The sequence below is a fragment of the Rhipicephalus microplus genome, chromosome 5 (assembly GCF_043290135.1).
Source record: "Rhipicephalus microplus isolate Deutch F79 chromosome 5, USDA_Rmic, whole genome shotgun sequence".
Classification (NCBI taxonomy): domain Eukaryota; kingdom Metazoa; phylum Arthropoda; class Arachnida; order Ixodida; family Ixodidae; genus Rhipicephalus; species Rhipicephalus microplus.
This window is the reverse complement of record NC_134704.1, coordinates 186,261,403-186,276,860: the sequence shown is the minus strand read 5'-3', so window position 1 is coordinate 186,276,860 and position 15,458 is coordinate 186,261,403. Positions and strand designations below refer to the sequence as shown.

Sequence of the window (15,458 nt, the reverse complement as noted above, 5' to 3'; positions counted from 1 at the left end):
ACATTCTTAAAAATCGCTACTTTCTCGTTATGATCCTGTATAAACATTATTACTGGTCTTTTGAATCCAGTCCTTCCAAGTCTGCGAATACGGCCAATATAGATGCACTTAACACCTAGCCTATTTTCGAGTGTTTCGGTAATAACTTTACGCTTCAGATCAGTATCTGTCTAGTTTGGATCCTCAAGGATACCATGAATAACTACGTTTGAGCGCCTACTTCTGTCTTCAGTATCGATAAGTTTGCTAGCGTGATTTTTCACAGACTCCTGAAACGTTTTTACTGAGTTTTCAAGACAACCTAAGCCAGTCATATTAGATTTCAGATCTGAGACCTGAACCTGAAGCTGCTTAAACAACTCCCTCGTCTCAGCTATCATATTTTCCGTTTTAGTTTTCAAGTCGGCTAACTCATTTTGCAGCAGATTCTGATTATCAAGAATTTTGTGCAATAATTCAGCGTTAGTGGGTCCCGGATTTTTTCAACATCCCCACTAAGTAACAGTTTTAGCGCACAAATACTCATAACAAATTTCACAACACTGTCGTATGTTCAGCTCGAGTATCACTGATACTCGAGCTTAGCAACTTTGAATTTAACGGTGAACATTATGTTCAAACCAGCGGCACCTCGATGGGCAAAAAAATAGGTCCCAATTATGCGAACATCTTCATGGGCATTCTAGAAAATAACTTTCTCGCCACCCGTGACCTTTAACCACTTTATTTAAAACGCTTCATTGACGACATTTTCTTAATTTGGCGCCATGGTGAAGCGGCATTACATTCTTTCATTGCAGACTTCAACAAAGTAAAACCATACATCTCCTTTTCCCACTTTTATTCAGCAATCACCATAAATTTCCTTGACGTCAATGTAGCTTTAAGCAATGGTAAACTAACGACAAACCTATACAGAGAGCCCACTGACCGACGAAGATATCTTCATTTTAAAATTAGTCATGTCAAACACTGCAAAACAAGTATCCCCTATAGCCAAGCTATCCGTTTTAAAAGAATTTGTTTGTACAACAAGTATTTCACTCGCAGCTGGGACCAGCTCCGTAAAGCATTAACCGAACAACAATATCCTTCACAAATAATTGACGACGCCCTCCAACGGGCCAAATGCTTCGATCGGAAAGAGCTCATCAGTAGGGACAAGCGATTAGCGCCACCTTCCCGAACCAACCTCGCTCTAACGCATTCTGCATCTATTCCTAGCGTGTCGCATACAATCAGAAAACATTACAACTCACTAACACAGAGCGATCGGCTTAAGGACGATTTCACTGAATCGCCACGGGTTGTATATCGGAGATCAAAGAACTTGCGCGACATGGTAACTTCTTCCAAGACTAGATTCATTGCTCCAGTTGGTTGTCACCCCTGTAAAAAAATGCGATGTAAAGTTTGTGCGCACATGACCACTGCGACTGTTGCTAAAAGCACGGCATCTAACTTTTCACTTAGCATTAAAGAGGACTTAAACTGCGATAGCAGCAACATCACTTACTTACTTGAATGCTCACTCTGCCCTTGCAATACATCGGTCAAACCGAGACATCTTTTCGCATCCGTTTCAACAACCACAAATCACACGTAAACAGTTTGCCACGTCTTCCATTGTCTAAGCATTTTCATCTACCAGGTCATTCGTTTGACAAGATTATGGTGACACTATTAGAATCGGGCTTAAAATCGCACCATGATCGCGAAATTCGAGAATCGTTCCTGATTCACAAATTCAACAGTCTGTTATCCGGCATTAACGAATGCGTAGGCAAAGTGTCATGCCTTTCCACGATGCCCTGACGTCCGCAATTTTGAGAAATATTTAAAGAAGCATCGCTAACGGATTCTATACTTCCTAAAGGTTATCACATGTTTATTTATTATTTTTTTCATGCGTGAGCCTCGTCGTCAATGGTGAATGTTACAAATTCCTTTTACATGCCCACAATCTTGTCTATTGTATTACATTTTTAATGGTTTCTTTAGTGTAGTCACGGCTGTTTCAAAGAATTTTTGTGACACTCACATGCTGATCGCACGTGTTTTGTACTGACGTGTTCATGCCTGCCCATAAAAGCGGCCAACGAAGGCCGTGCCACGGCCGAAACGTAGAGTAAACAACTATCAAATTTTCGTAGGTGTGCTCCTTTATTCCTAATTGTATATATATATATATATATATATATATATATATATATATATATTTATTTATTGTATGAACTTGCAGATAGCACATTTGAAAAAGCTTTACTAACGTTTCAGCCGTGGCACGGCCTTCGTCAGAGTAAGTAGGTATGATACAATGCAGCCGTTTCTATAGGCTTACTTGATGAACTCTCGGTACAGCAGCTAGGACAATCAAAGTGAAAAAAAAATGATAATCTGTCACAACCTTGTGTTGAGATGACTGACATGCGACGGGTGCATGAATATACAAGTTTAAATTTTCCTTGCGCATCAACACGTGGGGCACAGTATGGTTGGCAGGACATGTAAAAGAGCTTTGAAGTAAAGATACCATGGTTGACTAATATACATTTTAATATACACTAAAATATTTTACTAATCTTAGAAGTCGTGTTATTATAGTGCGAGGCAGGTGAGCTTTCCTACGTTTTCATTGATACCTGAACGAATGGTGTTAAATTTGTGGATCAAGAAGGATTCCTTCACTTCCCTATCGTGATTTGTCTTGAAACCAGACTGAACAATAGTGGCCTTAATTTTGTCGAAAGCATGGCCAGGCATACTGACGTGCTTCGACAGCGGTAGATTAGGGAGGCTTACGGCATGTGCACGGTGATTATAAAAACGAATTCTGAAACTTGTCTCTCTTTGACATATGTACTGAGCTTTGCATGTCGAACACTCGAGAAGATAGATGACGTTCATACTACCACATGTGCAGTTTCCATTTATTTTTTATGAAAAGCTGGACGATGTACTTAAAACTGTTTTAGATGTCGTCATGTGCGCGCACACTTTGCAACTTGGTTTGTTGCAGGGATGACAGCCTTCATGATCTGAACACGTGGTTTTAGATGAGGTTAGTAAATCGCGAAGCTTTTGCGATCATTGGTAGACCACTCGTGGTTCTTCTGGAAAGATCCCTTTGAGCCGCTCGCTCTGTAATGAAATGTTGAAATGCTTCTTTAAAGTATGGTTCACATATGGAGCTGAAGCCCCATGTGTCGAAATTAGGTTAGTCCGCGAACAATCTTTGGGTCTTCTGTTAGTACTCAGCAGATCTGAACAGTCGAGCTCCTCTACACGTTTGATGGCGTCTGTGATTATGCTGGCCGGATAGCTCTGTTTTTCGAGCGCGCTCCGAAGTTGTTCGTCGTGGCGGGAAAATTCGCTGCTGTCAGAACATATTCTTTTAAAACGGGCTGCTTGGCTGTAGGGAATACTAGTTTTATTGCGTTTCACGGGACTGCTACTAAAGTGACAATATTGCTGCCCATCCGTGGGTTTCCTGTAAAGATAAGTTATCAGCTTCCTGTTACGTAGAGTAACCATGACATCAAGGAAGCTTATGTTCACAGGTGAATACGAGTACGAAAAAGAAATCGCTGGATGAGCGTTGTTAAGACCTGCTATGAAAGAAAGAAGTTGCGATTCACTATGGTGCCAGATTAGGAAAATGTCGTCGATGAACCGCTTATAGTTAAATGGCTTACATTCACAATTTGCAAGAAATTTGTTTTCAAGGAGCCCCATAAATATGTTTGCGTAGTTTGGACCAATTCTTGTGCCCATAGATGTACCGCTAACTTGAACATAATGTGTCCCATCAAATTCGAAATTGTTAAGTTCGAGAATGAGCTTAAGCAACGTAGCTAACGTAGATGCGGAAACAGGTTTTTCGGCGTCGCAATCGTTGTACGCGCAGATAACTGCCTCGATGCCATCTGAGTGAGGGATATTAGTGTATAGTGACATGACATCAAACGTAACGAGAAACGAATTTTGAGGAACCTGTAGGTCAAGATTATCTGTTAGAAAGTGATTGGTATCTTTAATTTAAGAGGCAAAGCAGGACGGAATGGTGTTAATGAGGCTATCTACATAACGGGAAAGGTTCTCAGTCACTGTTCCAATTCCAGAAATTATTGGTCTACCGGGATTATCTTTCTTATGAATTTTGGGAAGAAGTTAAAACCTGCCAGCTTCTGTGCTCAAGGGTATTAGGAATTTTAGAGTGCTGTAGCCCATTTGTTTATCATGGACTCCGACTAGGCACGTTGGACTTTCTGAAAAATTGCTTTCCCGCTACTCGAGAACCTACCGCGTATTGAGCCAGGTGACAGATGTGACTTACGAGATAGCCCCGCTCGAGTCTTCCTCCTCCTCCCCTTCACTGTCTACAGACATTGTTCATGTATCTCGCCTTAAGCTTTACCACTCGGCAACATCACAGAAAGAGCCGGGACGGTGCTTCAGCACCCGGGGATATGTCATGAGACAGTGTCCCACAAAAGCGGTTAGATAGAGGCGGAGAAAGACGACGGGATTTTGGTGTAGGGCAGAGATCTTGTTCTCCATCATGGCTTGCGCGTTAGTGCTGTGTAAATATATCTTCAAACGCCTACTTTCGCGTGTACCTTCGCGTAACTATATATATATATATATATATATATATATATATATATATATATATATATATATATATATATATATATATATATATATATATATATATATATATATATATATATATATATATATATATATATTGAAAAGGAGTTTAATAGCGACGCCAGGTAGTAGGCAGGCAGCCGGTACGGACCAAAATGCTCGAGCAGCCCAGCGTCTACAGCTCGTGCGCACGCCCGCGCTTCGCACTCAGAGATGTTCCCACTAGTCAGTGCCTTGCGAATTCCCCAATACAATACCCCAGCGACGAAGACGAGCCATCCTGGCGACTCAAGGTGACGAGAGAACAGGAGGGTCGTAGCAGGGCTTGAGGCGACTGACGTGCACCATCTTACGACCAAGGCGGTGCTTGTCCGCGGACGGCTTGAGCAGTTCATCCACACAGGTGACAGAAGAAGGGTTCTGTATGACGCGGTAAGGGCCAGTATATTCGGTGCAAACTTGGGAGTCAGTCCAGGAGGGTGGAAAGGCAGTCGAAGCCACACGAGAGAACTGACGGGGAAAGTGTCCTCAACAAGATGATCACGGTCGTGGCGATCTTTTTGGGGGGGCTTGATTATCGGCCGTGAAGGACCATGCAAGCTGACGTCACTCTTCGGCATGTTCGGCCATTTCAGAAACTTGGCTGAACTCGGGGGCATCAGGATTGTATGGCAAAATTGTGTCGACTTTGCTGCATGGGTCACGACCATATAAAAGAAAAATTGGAGAAAAGACTGTTGTTGATTTAATCGCCGTATTGTAGGCATACTTCACGAAAGGAAGAACAACGTCCCAATTAGAGTGGTCGGAATCAATATACATAGCGAGCATGTCTCGCAGGGTTTTATTGAAACGTTCTGTTAGGCCGTTCGTCTTAGGGTGGTAGGCTGTTTATGTGTGGTGTACCGTATGGCATGAATGTAAGAGCTGCTGCAGAACTTCGCACAAAAATACGTGGCCCCTGTCACTCAGGAGCTCCCGTGGTGCACCATGACAAAGAACAAACCGATGCAAGATGAAGGTTGCAATGTCACGAGCACCAGCCGTACGTAGCACTGCCATTTCGGCGTACCTTGTCAGATGGTCGGCAGCCACAATAACCCATCGATTACCACCAACAGAGCATGGTAGCGGGCCGTATAGGTCAATGTCAACACGGTCAAATGAGCGTGCAGGACATGATGAAAGCAGTAGTTGACCGGGTGAATGATGAAATGTCTTGCGCCGCTGACACAGGGAACATGAGCGAATGTGTTCGCGTACGAACGTGTACATACGCTGCCAGTAATAACGTTGGCGGATCCGCTCATACGTCTTTAGCACACCGGCGTGTGCGTGTTGCGCTTCAGCATGAAAATATTCGCAGATATCAGACCGCATATGGCTGGGTATGACTAGCCGCCATTTACGACCCACCACTTGATAGTTTTGACGGTATACGAGGCCATCCCGTATGACGAAATGCGTTGCTTGGCGGCGAAGAGCACGCGGGTAACCGGAAGTTGATGCGTCAGAAAGCATATTCAAGAGCGAGACAATCCAAGGGACCTTCCGCTGTTCGGATGGCATGTCTGTGACGCTGACGGCAGAGAGGGGAAGGTCAAGGGCTGATATTTCCGCATCATAAGATTTCACTGGTGATCGTGAAAGCGCATCTGCGTCAGAGTGTTTTCGCCCCGATCGGTAGACGACGCGTATATCGAATTCCTGGAGGCGTATCAGCCATATTAGCGTTGGTGTCGAAGAAATCGGTAGGCACGATAGTACCTTTTTCGATAAACTGAATGTGGCCGAGCGTCTCGTTGTCGCGCAAACTGAGGGGGAATGAGTTCGGATTGGAAATAAATATTCCGGTAATGTCTTGACAAAGCGCAAGAACGGCGAATGGCAGCAATGTGTGGTGGCGGCTACGGAAGATGTCAGATGACGTGAATATGGCGGTAGCGTCAGAAAGTGAAGCGCAGCTGACAGGGACAAACAAACTGGTCGCTGAAAGGAGAAAGGATATATATATATATATATATATATATATATATATATATATATATATATATATATATATATATATATATATATATATATATATATATATATACAGGTCAATCGTAATGTTAATACGAAGAAAGAAAAGTGGGTGAAAAGATAACTTGCCGTGAGCATGAACGGAACCTGCGACCTTCGAATAACGTCTTAGATGCTCTACCACTGAGCTACCACGGCGGCTATCTTCCCAGCCGCTTTATTGGGTACATAAGCGAATTTAAACGTGGGAGTGTCAGTCAGCGCCATTTGTAGCTATTAAAGGTATAGGATAAAAAATAAAAGTTTAAAATAAAATAACAGTAAAGTAAAAAGTTCAAAAATAATAATGAAAACGAAAATAAAGTAGATTAAGATAAAACAGATAAAGTTATAAAGAAATAAAATAAAGTGAAATAAAACAAAAGAAAACATAAATAAAACACAAAAATAAAAACAACATTAATAGGGTAAAGGATTAAAAGCTATAGATATAGAGGAAGGAGAAGAAAAAAGCGAGGTGCAGGGACCGTCACATACGGCAGCAACGAGAAAATAGGAAAGATGGACATGGTCGCATGAGTGCGAGGACGGGGAACCACTCAGCGAGAGCTCTTGCAGGCGTCAGTAAATGGAGTAGGGCGAGCCAGTCGGCCAGAGCTGCGTTGTTGTTGGCGATCGCGGGGGCACAACTGGTCGGCAGGAAATCCAGCAAGCGAGTGTACATTTAGAGCTTACAACCGACCGCATAGTTTCCATTCAGGGCTGTAAACCATCACCCAATGATTGACTGATATGTGGGGTTTAACATATAGGTCACGGGTTTGAATCCCGGCTGCGGCGACTACATTTCCGATGGAGGCGGAAATTTTGTAGGCCCGTGTGCTCAGATTTGGGTGCACTGAAAAGAACCCCAGGTAGTCGAAATTTCCGGAGCCCTCCACTATGGCGTCTCTCATAATCATATGGTGGTTTTGGGACGCTAAACCCCACATATCAATCAATCATAAAAAAACAATACGCCGACAACCCTGTCATATTAACACTTTTCATTATTTTTTTGTATTTCAACACACTATTTCATCATGATGTGTCTCCCCAGCAACATCATCAATGCCAGCAAAAGCAAGTCTAAGAGTGACGGAGACTTGAAGGGCTGCACCAACAAGGATGACGATGAACGTAAACATCATTGCAAGAACACTCAAGGATTAAACAGAGGCGTCTGCAAGCGGGTCAAGTGAAGCGATGACAAATTCAAAATGTGTCGCTAATGACAAACAAGCCATAATTCAAGACATTTTAGTGAAATGGAACATTATCCAAGTTTTTCTCAGAAGAGATCAAAACTCAGCCTACAATCAAAGCTACTGATACAACTGGACACAAAGCGACGAAGAAGGCCGAAACCACACCCTGTGTTCCGCTAGGACGCAAAAATCACCGCATCCACCTTGGTGTACCACACGCAAACGGGTGGTGCCGCATGTGTACCAATCGTGACAAAGAGCACGACGCCTATGCAAATGATGCTGCTGGTGCCCCAAAGCCTTCACACCACGTTTATTCCTCGCAAGAATGCAAGCAGTGTCATCAGCAGTTTGGCCGTGCAAGGTGTGCTTGTGTTTTCCAAGATGCAACAGCCAGCTTCGCCCACCAGAACTCCAGCATTTACTGGACTACTGGACTCTCACCTGACGTCTTCACGAGTTTACGGACTTCCACTGGACCATGGACCCAGTTGTGCATTTTGATATTTCTGACTTCTAAACCACTACTAGTTTTATTTATTCATTTTTATAAATAGCCCACCAGAACAATAATGATTATAAATAATTATAAATAGCCCACCAGAACTAAGCATTTACTGCACTACTGCCCTCTCCCCTGTAGTGCTTGCGAGTTTACGGAACTCCAAGGGACATTGAAATCAATTGTGCATTTTGATATTTCTCTTTTTTAAGCCTCTCCTAGTTTACTCCTACTTACTCGTAACTCGTGATTTCTTTTGAGGGCAGAATGAATAATGTGACGTACGAAGTAAGTGGTGCTTAGTAGAAGCAGATGAGGAAGAAGTCAAAACGGAATAAGTAAGGTGTGTGAGTCATGCCACGTGTCTCGCATCTAGTATGATATATATATATATATATATATATATATATATATATATATATATATATATATATATATATATATATATATATATATATATATATATATATATATATATATATCAGGAAGCAAACCAACCACACACACGTGTATGGGGTGGGGGGGGGGGGGGGGGGTTCGGTTCCTACCCACGGCAAGTCTTCTCACCCACTTATCTTTCTTCACATTCACATTACAATTCGGTCTAATAATTTCTCCTATACATTTCTTGGCATTATTGTCTGTTAGATCGCCATATTATTTTGTCAAAACACGTAAAAACGAGCCCTTAAGTAGACACTTCTTTCCCTAATTCAATAACGAGGATCTCGCACTGGCAGCCTTGGTGCCTTTAGGTTGTATACGAGGGACTATTGCTGAACTGCCAGCTCGTAAAATGTCCACGTGCTGTGAGATGCCAAGCTCATAAAGAGTGTGTCACACTCGCCGTGGAGGCTACTGGTGGCGCTGACTGACACTTCCACGTTTAAATTCACATTAAACTCACTAATAGTCGTGCCGTGCCCCCGAACACTGGCGTTTATAGTGTGCGATTTCCGGTCTATATTTCTTAAGCTTGTCACAAGTGGTGACGTCAAGTTGAATCCGGGCCTGAGCTAAAACTCAGAATGCAAACTTGAGCAGATTTTGCAAACTTTGAAGGAGCAGTCAAAAACATTAGCCGACATTAAACGTGATCAGAGAGCAGTCCAAAAGGAAGTAAAACAAAATGGTACTGCCATAAAAAATATTGAAGACCGCCTAGCTAAACTTGAGTCCTCTCCATCTAAACTGGATGACGCACAACAAACAGCAACCCGACTCAACGAAGTAGTCGAAGTGTCATCTAGAAAGGTTGATGACATTGAAAATTCCCAACGCCGCAATAATCTTGTTATTTTCAGCCTGCATGAGCAAGACAAGGAAAGACAGGAATACCTGATGATAGTGGTACAGAACATTTTTTTTTTATGTAATCGGTTTATCGCCTGAAAGCGTGGAGCGTATGCACCGCATTGGAAAAAAGACAGACAACGCGACCTGTCATTCTCCGACTATACGACTTCAAGGAAAAGCAGAAAATTATGCGTAACTGTTACAAGCTAAAGGGTTTGCACGTCTCAATCAGTGATGACTTTTCAAAACGCGTGCTACACAGCAGATAGTGCCTCTGGGAAAGCGCTAAAGACGAGAAGTTGAGTGGAAAGCGGGTGCGCCTAGCTTACGATAAGGTCTACGTAGACGGCAAGGCGTATTGCTGGGACAATTCCACTGATTCGTGTAAAGAGTGCCGAAACGCTCGCCATTACGAGAAAGACACCAGCTTGGATGGCAGTAGAAATTTTTCCTGACAAGTTAACAGTTATGAATGTTAATCCACGCAGTATCAGTAACAAGTCATCACTCTTTGAGGCTGCGCTCTTTGAACATGAACCGGATGTTGTAAGCATGACAGAAGCCTGGTTAAGTGAATCAGTTGAAGATACAGAGTTCCTGCCCCCCAATTATACTGCCTGTCGCAAGACCGAGGATCCAGGGGAGGAGGTGTTGTCATTGTTCATCGTCATCATCAGCCTGACTACGTCCACTACTGGACAAAGGCCTGTCCCCCGTTCCGCCAGTTAATCCAGTCCTGTGCTTGCTGCTGCCAATTTATACTCGCAAACGTCTTAATCTCATCTGCCCACTTAACCTTCTGTCTCCCCATAACCCGCTTGCCTTCTCTGGGAATCCAGTTAGTTACTCTTACGACCAGTGGTTATCCTGTCTACGCGCTACATGACCGGGCCATGTCCATTTCTTCTTCTTGATTTCAGCTATGATATCCTTAAACCACGTTTCTTCCCTAATCTACTCTGCTCTCTTCCTGTCTTTTAAGGCTACACCTACCATTTTTTTTCGTCACCTACACCTACCACACCGGGGTTGAGGTGACGTATATTTTGATTTGCCAGGCGAAATGTGAGGTGCTTGAATGCTCGAACAACTGTATTTAATGTGAGTTAAAAATAGAGAGAAGGCCATTGCACCAAATGCAAATAAATATTGGTGCCTACCACAGTCCAGTTTTTCTGCAGTAGTCATGGCTCGTTGCCCGCGTGCTCACCTGTGATTGCAGACGAGGTCCTTTAGCTGCAAGTCTCGGAAAGAAGGGAACAGCGGCAGGTACGAAGGGTATCGCTGAAAGAACTCAATGAATATCAGCACCCCGTAGTCTTGCTTGGATTTACAGAATGCCTGCCAAGTTTGACGCACATTCTTCCGCTCCTTGTTCGTGAGGCCTGTACTGCCCAGTGTCGTGGCCTTGCGAAGGCTGTTACCCATTTTCTTCTTTGTGTACACCTCATATGATGATGATGATGATGATGACGAACCACTCACATATCTGGCACCCACCCACAAGGGGGATCAGCAAAGAACAGGGCAGCAGGACTTTCAACTTAATGAGATATTGATCTAAAAACTTTCAATGATACTCGATTTCATAAAATAAAATATAACTAAGGAATGAGTACACTGCACGATCAAGTTGCCAGGTAATCAAATAGGCTCAGAGCCGAAAATAAGAATAGGAACATACTAACAAGTTAATATTTTTTGTTTGTATTATGTCTGCAAACACAGCAGAGCAAACGTCCATGCGACTAAAGCCTGATGTATTCCGTCTGAAGGATAAAATCACTGCAAGATTCATTTCTAAATCCAGCTTTTCAATTAAATCGACAATGTGTCTTTTCCTTAATAAGAATATTAGTGACAAAATGAAAAGCAATTGTCGATTTAAGCCTGATGTAGTCCATCCCAAGGATAAAATCACTGCAACATTCATTTCTAAATCCAGCTTTTCGTTTAGATCGACAAAGTATCTTTTCCTTGATAAGAGTATCAATGACAGAATGAAAAGAAATTGTCTATTGTTTCTATTTTTCAGCAAAATAGACATTACGGAGACGCTGTGAGCCCAGCTTTATGTGAGTAATAATTGAGATGCGGAATTCTACAGTGTAATCTGGTGATTGTAGTTCCTAACTGCCGAGATACACACCACTGCTTACTCCAACAAAAGTTTAGACGCGCAATGCCTCTGAGATTATTCAACGATAATTTTCCTACTTTCTTGCACAAGCAACCCATTCTAAATTTTAGTGCTGTCACGTTAGCCATTTCAAGTAAAATTGAGAAGAGGGGTCCGCTTAAACATTCTGGGGCTAATGAATCTGTCATCTCATTCAGATAAATCCTGCGGTGGCCAGGTACGCAGAGCAAATAGATTTTACTTAGGTTTGCTGGTATTGAACTAGTAAATGTACTAAAGAACTTCAATTTTTTTTTGCAGTACATACTCCAAGAGAATTAGTAATTATGACTGCTTCTGAATTACTTGCAGGAAGTGTGGCAGTTTGGGCTAGTTGGTATGACAAGACAATTGTTATAGCACGAGAACAGAATGACGACAAAAAGACAAGAAGGACACGAGCGCTCTTGGTCATCGTCTCTTTGTCGTCGTTCTGTTCTCGCGCTATAGCTATCGGCTTGCAGAAAGTTCACGAAGTGCGAGAACAATAGGGAATAATTCAGCAATGCTTGTTTGAATTTAATCTGGTAATCTAACTCCAAAAGACCAGTTGAGATAAGGACAGAAAGTGGCTACTCTAGCCTTTTCGTTCCATACTGATGCATCCGTCGCATTGATGTTGATAAAGGACAAACCCCATAACCGCAAAAATACTCGCGACAGCGACCAGCGACGCGACGTAGATTGCCTTCGTGCGAACAGTCGCTAGCGCAGGCAAACCTCATTCACGCGACGGCTTCGGTGAGCGAAATCCACCGTTGCTTGCATGAGACCGTCTACTCGTACGAAGAAAACTGCGTAGTGAGCGGTATGTAATGTAAAAATAAAATCTATTGTTGCGTAATTAAACGGAAAGTGCTTATTATTGCCTGGCGACATTTTTGTTATGTGCACGTGCCTAACATTACGTTATTTCTTCATTGTGCACGCGTGACTCGGGTGGAGAAGAGCATGAGAGGAGGTGGTGATTTTGCGGCACAAGAAGAGAACCGGCAATACGTCAGTCATGTACATCCTGTTCCGGTGCTTTGAGCACAGCACTTCCGGGCGATGGGTGACAGTTTCCAAATCTGGCAAACCAAGCGATCGCGCGAAAACTACCACGCGATACGTCGCGCGAACGCCCTGTTTCGTCGCTGATAGCATCGCTCGACGCTGTCGCATGCATTTTCGCATTTATGGGGTTTGGCCTTTGTGGACTGATGAGTCATGTAATCTTGTAACGGATTACTTAAATATCTCAGAGGCACTTGTTTTGCATTAGAAGGGAAAATATCATCAAATACTATGTAAAGTTCGGACTTGAGTATACTTGTTGAGGTAGTTTGGATGATATTTACATTCATGGGTTCTAGGCGCACTTGAAAGAGCCTAATCTGAGGGGAGTGTATTCTTGACCATTGTGTTTTGAAGAAGATGACGATGATGATTATGATTCCCGGAAGAATGGCAGAATGAAGAAGAAAATTATGTTGATGATGATTCCCGGAAGAATGTCACAATCCACCACGGGAGATCAGCCAGGAGGCGTGTGTTGGTGTTTGGAAAAATGTGCCCAACCGCGCATGAGGTGTAGGTGTGCCCCTCTACACGAGCACACGAAACAAAAATATACCCAGCTGAGAGGAGTTGGGGGACGATGCTCCCGCTCTGCTCCGGCGACCTCACTCAAACCGGAGTGTACCGCAGCATATAGATTGATTTTCCAGCCTTTTCCTACGGTGGGTGATGGACGAAAGAAACCATAGGAAAATGGGGCCGATTCTCCGATAATGCTCCAGTGGTTACACCACCACTACTCTGACGCATCGCTTATGCTCCAGTGGATGCTCCGCAATTACTCCGTCGCATCGCTCAGCGGCTTTCATTGGCTGTTGGAGGAGCGACGCAGGCAGCCTCACCACCAAGCAGCCGTCCTTCCCCACAAACAGACATGGCACAGACCAAGCCAGAGCAGTGAGGATTGTGCGAAGCCTTCAGCCGCTTCTGAGAAAAGGAAATCGTTCTGTGCACTTTCATTTCATTTCATTTCATTTTTGTTCCTTAAGGACCTCACTGAAGGGGTATTACACAAGGGGTGGATACACACATAAAAAACAAAAGCCATGTTTTAATACATTGGAAAGTGATCGGCTGAAGTGGTCAAAAATGTGGAAATGCAGGTTGTGGCTATGATGTCATTGGAAAGGGCGTTCCAGTCTGTAGCTGCACGAAAAAAGAATGAAGACGAAAAAGTGACGGTGCGGGCACGTGGGCGAGCAGCTTGTTGCGGGTGACCGGTGTGACTGGCGATGCGTTTTGGGGGGAGAATGTACGGTGGCTTACCGAGGGAGCTGTAAAATACCTTGTGAAAAAGACAAATACTAGCAGTGCGGCGACGAGATGCGAGTAATAATAAACTGGGTTCTGTTTTAAGTGCCGGTATGCTGATCTGATATGAGTACTTGGAATGAATAGACCTTGTAGCTCTATCTTGAAGTGACTCGAGTTGATTGATGAGATATTCTTAATGAGGGTTCCAAATGGGCGATGCATATTCTAATTTTGACCTTATGAGAGACTGAAAAGCAAGTACTCTTACATGTTGAGGGGCATGGTGTAGGTGGAGTGTTTAAAACCCAAATGTTTTATTGACAGATGAAATGATGTTCGTAATGTGGGTCGCCCAGGTTACATCACTGCAAAGGGTTACTACAAGGTATTTGTTGGAAGGAACTAGTTCAAGGTTAGCGCAAGCGATTTGGCAAGAAAAAATAAGTAGATTTTTATGGCGGTGGAGATTTTTACGGGTTTAGCTCAATTAGCCATAGGTTACACCATTCTTGCACAATTCGCAAGTCGTTTTGGAGAGACGCGTTATCGGAAACGTTAGTAATGGTACGATAAGTTACGCAATCGTCTGCGAACATACGAATAATAGATGATGCTTGGAATGGTAGATCAATAATGTCAATTAGGAACAACAGTGGACCAAGTACAGACCCTTGAGAGACACCTGAAGTTACGGGGATAGCACTATATGGTTGTTAACTAAGACGTATTGTGAGCGATTGCTTTAGATTACTTTAATTCATGCTAAAATATCAGGACTTAGATGTAACGCATCATTTTTACTAGTAGAAGATCATGAGAAACGTTGTCGAAGGCTTTTGAATGATCTAAAAAACGGCGTCATTCTGTAAGTTAGGATCCAGATCTCCATGCAGGTCGTGAACAAACATGGCTAGCTGCGTTTCGCACGAAAACCCTTTCCTGAAGCCATGCTGTGATGGATGAGGAAAAAAAATCACAGCTTTGCCTCGAAGCAGAAGCAATGAACGCGATAGCAAAAAATTGGAAGATTTAAACGTGCCCCGCGTTTTTCATGCACAAAGGATGAACAAAACGTACTCACAGGTACACATTAACGCGAATAAGCGTATCAGTTTTTACTACGCTGTGTCTGAAAAGCGCGCCCTTTTCGCAAACAGAGGCTGTACAGCGACTGCAGTCATCTTTGCGCGCCCGGTAACTACAACAGAATCGTTCCGATGAAACTCAAAGGCTAGCCAAAACATAC

The 15,458-nt window shown here is 43.2% G+C and overlaps 1 protein-coding gene across 1 annotated transcript in view; it reads right to left on the bottom strand.

Moving 5' to 3' along the window:
• LOC142817613 (hemoglobin subunit zeta-like) overlaps window positions 1–11,171 on the bottom strand; it is a 117,644-nt gene extending 106,473 nt beyond the window's left edge. Inside the window, exon 1 of the mRNA XM_075894668.1 lies at window positions 10,931–11,171. Within this exon, the coding sequence (XP_075750783.1) occupies window positions 10,931–11,148 (218 nt within the window). The 5' untranslated portion in view covers window positions 11,149–11,171. The remainder of the gene's footprint in view (window positions 1–10,930) is intronic.
• Between the last annotated feature and the right edge of the window lie 4,287 nt (window positions 11,172–15,458).